This window comes from Aquarana catesbeiana, linkage group LG07 (genome assembly GCF_042186555.1).
Source record: "Aquarana catesbeiana isolate 2022-GZ linkage group LG07, ASM4218655v1, whole genome shotgun sequence".
In the NCBI taxonomy this organism is placed as follows: Eukaryota; Metazoa; Chordata; class Amphibia; order Anura; family Ranidae; genus Aquarana; species Aquarana catesbeiana.
Window position 1 is genome coordinate 172,656,405 of NC_133330.1, and position 7,086 is coordinate 172,663,490.

At 38.2% G+C, this 7,086-nt stretch overlaps 1 protein-coding gene across 2 annotated transcripts in view; it reads left to right on the forward strand.

Moving 5' to 3' along the window:
* Window positions 1–6,385, forward strand: part of RNF2 (ring finger protein 2) — a 95,264-nt gene extending 88,879 nt beyond the window's left edge. The window contains exon 9 of one of the 2 annotated variants that reach the window (XM_073592880.1): window positions 2,651–6,385. In XM_073592880.1, the coding sequence (XP_073448981.1) occupies window positions 2,651–2,752 (102 nt within the window). In that variant the 3' untranslated portion in view covers window positions 2,753–6,385. The remainder of the gene's footprint in view (window positions 1–2,650) is intronic. The other variant, XM_073592879.1, reaches the window with a different exon arrangement.
* The last annotated feature ends 701 nt before the right edge of the window (window positions 6,386–7,086 follow it).

Here is a 7,086-nt window from a genome sequence, read left to right on the forward strand (position 1 = left end):
CTCCTAACCTCCTTATCTGGTCTTGCATAAGGACAAGTCATGCTTTGCCCAAGGCCAGCTTAATATCCTAAGGTGAGATCTTTTCACCTAAGAGGATATTGTCTTCCCAACATGCTATCCTAAACCAGTTCCTCATGGGAGATGGCTCTCCATTACATAAACGTGGTCTAGGCTGCTTATGTTTTTTAAATGCTACAGCCTCTTTCCACCAGGTGAATTCCCACTTTGTGGTCACTGTTAGGTTACAGAGAAGTTTGGTGGCCTTTGAGGCCACCATTTCTTGTTGGATTCATTAGACTTTAGTTCAGGCTTATGCCATCTACACCTGAATCCTCAATTTTCAGTTACAACTCATTCTGCTAGGACAGTAAGTGCCTTGTCAGCTTTTCACCACCAGGCATCAGATTCATAGGTCTTCAGATCGATGTTGCATATTGCCATATTTTCTATTGACCTTTGCTTTATTAGCACTGCATTTGATGCCCCATTTGTGAGAATAGAGAAAGCTATGTCCATCAATGAATGAAAGAGAAAATATGATTTTTTTTGTACTCGTAAAATCTTTTTCTACGAGTTATTTGATGGACATAGCACTACCCCCTCTGTTTGTTTGCTGTTGCTCCATATATGTTGGATTGTTGTTTCCCCTTTTTACTGCTTGTTCACTTCAGCAGAGGCCACCCCTAGGCTGAACTTGATTCGTCTTATACTTAGTGTCTTTGTCCAGCATTTGGCAGTATAACCCAGTTACGGAGAATAGAGAGGAAGCTATGGTCGTCAATGAAGTCAGTAAATATTGCATTCTGCTGATTACGCTCTAAATGAAAGAAAGTCACCTCTAAGATAACCCCCCGAAACTGTATGTAACTTACGTACGTACACTAACTAACAGAACTACCAAATCTTTTCTCAGCTCTGCTTGCCCAACTGTAGTCCACTTAATGTATACAGTGGGTATAAAAAAAAATAATCACCCCCCCCCCAATTTTGTTGCTTTGCAGCCTGGAATGAAGACAGATACAGTTTATTTTATCCAGCTGTATTTACTCAGTGCAACCTATAACATCCAAGTGAAAGATATAACACCAACATGTCAGAAAACTGCATTTGGCCTTTTTTGAGTGGCTTTTTTCTTGCAGCCCCCCCCATACAATCAACATTTGTGGAGAATTTGTGATATTGTTGCTCACAATGACCACTCTTTGTCATAATTTCCTGCAGCTGCTTCACAGTTGCTGTAGGTCTCTTGGTAGCCTCTCTGACCAGTTTCCTCCTGGCTCTTTTCATCCAGTTTGGAGTAATGTCCTGATCCAAGGAGGGTCTGTGTTGTACCTAATACCTTTCACTTCTTAATAATAGACTTCACTTTGCTTCCAGGCATTGGCAAAGCCTTTTTATTTTATTTTTGTATCCATCTCCTGACTTGTGCCTGTCCACACCTTTATTCCGGAGATGTTTTGACAGTGCCCTGCTACCCATATTTGATTGCTTCAGTTGTACTATCAGGGACTGAAATGCTCCAGGAAAGCTCTTTTTATGCTGAGCTAATCAAAACGACCACAGCTGATCACAGTTGAAAATTAAATTGCTTTATGTGTCATTGAGAAGGTGATTAGCTACACCTAATTGAGTTTACAAGTCATTTTAAGAGGGGGGTGATCCTTTTTCCAACTCAGTGATTCTGTTTTTTATTTTTTTATTTGTCCTGACATTTTGGTGTTATATCTTTTACTTGAATGTTATAAGTTGCACTGAGTAAATACAGCTGGATAAAACAAAAACTGTTTGTCTTCATTTCAGGCTGCAAAGCAACAAAATGTGATTATTTTAAAGGGGGTGATTCTTTTTTATACCTACTGTATAGAGGCAGTGATATTGGTGCAAAAACCTTACCTTTTTTGTATTAATTTTTTTAACCATTAAATAACTCCAGGCAAAAAGCAAAGTAAACATTTCAAATACATATATACTTATTGTTTTACCTGCAAAGATATTTGGTGCTGGCTGTAGTCATCAAATGGCTTCAAAAACATATTAATCCAACTGTCTTCAGTAGCCACAGGCATGTCTCCAACCCAAAAAATGAATAAGCAAGCCAACGTGCCAGCATCAGATATTCTTCATCAATCATATCAACAAAGAAAGAAATGACCAAAAAACATTTATCAGTAAAACACATATACTATTAAAGAGTATTATCCTAAGGTGGAACAGCTGAGTTTACTATCAATGGGACTAGGTACTGTACACAATATATACTATACATCATAGAGGCTGCACCAACATGTAATCGCCTCTAGATGGCAACAGATATCCAGTCAAAGAACAGAATACCATCTAGTGGCAATTACATGTTGACTTGTTAGTAGCATCGTTGTTTTATGTGTTATTTTGTATTTAATGTAAATGTAATACATTTAAGTTGATTCTTTATATTGGAAATTTTGTTTATAGTTGTTGAATGTACAAGTCATTTTCAACAATGACATTGTGACTCTCTCCTTATTTACTGTTCAGTTGCCTAATACAATATACTATTTTGATGGTGCTGTTTTATATGACCATCTTAAAAATTACATAAAACATTGCTGGAAAGAAAATTTCAGACTTTGATAACAAATTCAAATAACCATGAAATGTTTCATTTTAGGTTTTAAATGGCTCATTTTCCTTGGAACTGGTCAGTGAAAAGTACTGGAAGGTAAATAAACCCATGGAACTCTACTATGCACCTACTAAGGAGCACAAATAATTTGGGACTTCTCTTTTCAAAAGGAGCTTTTTTCTTATCCTAAAGACAAACTATGTACACTTCATACTCAAGTGGCATCTCCAATATTTCCTAAAGGATATCTGTGAATTTATTCACAAAAACATGTTGATGGTGTTTTTGAAGACAGCCCTTTACAGCTTTTTGGAACTAAGGGATCTGTGTAATCCTGGAAGTTGAGGACTATCGTTTTACGTATTATGGATATTCTTATTTATTTATTTTTTTGTCCTAATTGGTGGCTGTGGATTTGTTCAGAAACAAATGTAGCACTAAACAAGTTCAATATGATCGGTATGTAAAGCTAGTGGTATCATGAACATGTTACGGTACCCATAGATATTAGAAGCTCTTTATCATTGGTCTAGAATATATGAAATCTACAAAATATGACCTTGGTAATCCTCTTTTGTAGAGAAGAGCTCCTGGACAAGATGTACAGTTTTTTACTTAACTGCACCAACATAAGGAAAAAGGGTTATTATCAGTACAGTTCTATGGCTTATAATAAAGGCTGTAGTATATAAACACGTAAGTATGTTGTCATAAAGCACTCCTTCACTTACTGTATCCCACTTAGCTCAACTCTCCACCTCTGGTGCTAAATCCTGTGCTGTATCTCAGACCTGTCCTCCACCTCTGGTGCTAAACCCGATTCCATAACCATACCTGCTCCTGTATTTACATGGGAAATAGTGTGGTGTTAAAGTTTTAAGTTCACTGCAGTGTTGGCCAGTATGCACAGGAAAACATGGTATCTTGCGAAACAAGGGGTAAAGTGAGTATCTTACGTCATAAAGGCTCAGTCTAGAGGGTGCTGCCTGAACAAAGATTTTCTCCTTTTGTTTGTGGTAAAAACTGTCAAATATGTATCTGGTGTGGGAGAAAGAAGATCTGTTAAAGTGTATCCAATAATAGTATAGTATCGGTGCAAATTATATGATCATTAGGAAAAAAAAAACAGTCCATATAAGTGAGTCCATATGTAAAAATAGGTTCCATCCAAAGGCTCCACCCTGGAATCAGACTTCTCCTTAGGACTGGAGAGCAGCAACGTCTCTGTGGAAATTCTACTTGATTTAAAAAGTGGGTGGTCTGTCTACTTTTCATAGATGACGCCATACATATAGAGGTCCCACCATCCTGCATATCCAGCTTGACAAAGGACATACCACTCTCAGCGCGCATGCTCAGAAACGCATTGTAATCATGCCCAGTGATGTCATCATGCCTGACACTGTACTCAATGAGCGTTACACACACTTTTACATTTTTTTAAAAGTCTACACTTAGAGGCGCTTCTGTTTCTCCCCTCTTTAAAGTGTATCCAAACCTAAGAGCAAAAAAATAATATATTACAGCTTACAAGACACTAGATGTGGCAGCTGCATTTGAAGGAGGGGGCCGAATTTCCTTGGGACAGCGCCATCTACCGGGAGTGGGGACAGGTACCTGTTCTCCCCCCTGAAAGGTGCCAAATGTGGCAACGGAGGGGGAGTGGGAGTCAGTTAAGTGGAGGTTCCACTTTTGGGTGGAACCCTGCTTTAAGTTTGTGTTTAAAGTGGAAGGAAAGGCTACCCAGTCACGTTCCTGTAAAATGATGCTTTGCCCTTTGCTCTGATCCTCTCTGCCTACATTTTGTATTAAATCATTTTCTGAATTTTTTTTTTTTTTTTTTTACATTTTTCTATGCGTTCACATTACTGCAAAGTTTCAGCACTTATCTGTACTGTGGAGGGTCCGACAACCGTGCTGAATTCCCTGTAGCCATGACGTCATCTAGCTGGCGTTCATAGCTCCCAGGGTTGTTGAGGCAATGTCAGCTGGTAGAAGAGTTTCTGCCCTCTAGGTGAAGAGAGAGAGAGGGTATTGAGCCAGCACGCAGGAGTTTTGCAGTCATGTGACGGCATAAGAAAAGTTAAAAGAATAGCATTCAAAAAGCAGTTTATTACAAAATGAAGGCAGAGAGGATCACAGTAAAGGTAAGGCATAATTTAACAGGTAAGTGATTGGGTAGCCTTTTCTTCCATTTTAAGAGCAATGAATGTAACGAGCACATTAAAGGATCATTTCAGAAACATATTCAAGCACAATACACATACAAAGAGGAAAGTACTCAAGTTATTATTCAGTTGTTTTTTCTAAAGCAGTTCAAATCTGTTTTTGCTTTACTTACTTTCCTGTATTGCAGACATGAATCAATGAAGTATTGTTAAAAAAAGACTTGTATTGTGTCTTAATATTATTGATAATGATCACATGGGGAATACACTGCTAAAAACAAAAAAGAGCCTTTTTACAGTGCCATTTGTAGTCGAAGTCTTGAAGTTTCTATTGGCATGTAAATGTTTGTCTCTATATTTATGTTTGGCTTTGCCAAATATACTTGTTTTAACAAGTCTATTATAATAAGTATAACGTGTACACTATTTGAGATATTTCAATTGTAAATAAAGTATTTTTCATTTACAAATTAAATAAGTACCCTGGACTAAATAAAAAGCATGATAACATTTATTTAGTGTTTAACCGGTTAACATTTCTGCTTAGCTTGCAATGAGACAAAGGCTAATTTGCATTCCAGTACCCAACACCATTAAGTACTTTGTGCCCCTGTCAGAAATATGCATTACATCACACACACATGGACAGGGTTGGAACAGAGAACGTTTTGGATTATGATTCCTGAGCTTCTTGTCAATCCTCAAAGGCAAACATTTTAACGTTTTAACATAATGTACCATAAAAAAAAAGTAATTTTGGTTTGCAGAAATGATTGTTAGTATTAAAGGACAAAATCTGATGACCAAGTATGGCTAAATGGGAAAGGAGTTTTTATTTAATCTGCTATTTCTTAGCATTTCACATGAATGCAGTGGGCATCATAAATATATGTGTTTATAAAAAAAATACAAACAGATTTGTTGCCCAGAACATCCATCCGGCTCTTATATGAAATTAATACAGTAAGGATGATTAGTTGCTGTTGGCAGCGGGGTATGGTTGTATTTTAGGTACCTAAATTCACAAGGCCTTCTGGATTCTCCATAAAGTAAAATATAGCAGGGTAAACTTCACGTTAATATCTAAAATGCCACACAAGCAATTTATACTTTCACAATCAGAAGACCATAAAGCACTGGACTTGTTCTCAAAAATTCAGTAAAGTAAGAACGCCAAGAAAAAAAGGGAAATATATTTACTTATGTGTATTTTGCTACAAGGTTGCACCTGGGGTGGCAGATGTTTTGATCAATGAAATATATCTATAACAATTGTATGTTATGTTCAATTGACTGAATTAAATTTACTACACCCAAGCTATTAAAACTGTCTTTTACATATATGTACAATATATATGTATTGTGGGGGTTAACTCAAAGGGGATCACCTTCCCTGGTAAAAAGGGTAGTCCAAACGACAGGTTTTCTTAAAATCTGACTTATAGCCAGTCTTATTTTTAAATGGTTGCATGAAAATTAAATAAAAAAAAAACCTGAAAATAAATCCTTGCCATCCAGGCACTAACTAAACAGTTAAGGATCCTAACTCCCAGGTGAAGGGCTTCTCCCAGTCAGCCACAAAACAAAGATAATGTAAACCCTTTTCTGTCTCTCACAAAGCAGATCTCTCTCTCTCTCTCTCTCTCTCTCTCTCTCTCTCTCTGTCTGTCTCTGTCTCTCTCTCTGTCTGTCTCTGTCTCTCTCTCTCTCTGTGTCTCTCTCTCTCTCTCTCTCTCTCTCTCTCTCTCTCTCTCTCTCTCTCTCTCTCTCTCTCTCTCATTCTTTGCACCAGCCCTTTTTTAGTTATACCACCTGTTGGTGGACCGCAAAATCTGGTCAAGAACCAACCCTTGCCAATACCCTGAAACTGAGCTGCAGCATGGTGGCCAAGACCATACAGTGGTTTAGCAGGACAGGTTCCACTCAGAACAGGCCTCGCCATGGTCGAGCAATGAAGTTGAGTACACGTGCTCAGCATCATATCCAGAGGTTGTCTTTGGGAACTGAGTACTGCCAGCATTGCTACAGACATTGAAGGGGTGAGGGGTCAGCCTGTCAGTGCTCAGACCATACGCCGCACACTGCATCAAATTGATCTGCATGGCTGTTGTCCCAGAAGGAAACCTCTTCTAAAGATGATACACAAGAAAGCCCACAGTTTGCTGAAGACAATTAGACTAAGGACATGGATTACTGGAACCATGTCCTGTGGTCTGATGAGACCAAGATAAACTTATTTGGTTCAGATGGTGTCAAGCGTGTGGCGGCAACCAGGTGAGGAGTACAAAGACAAGTGTGTCTTGCCTACAGTCA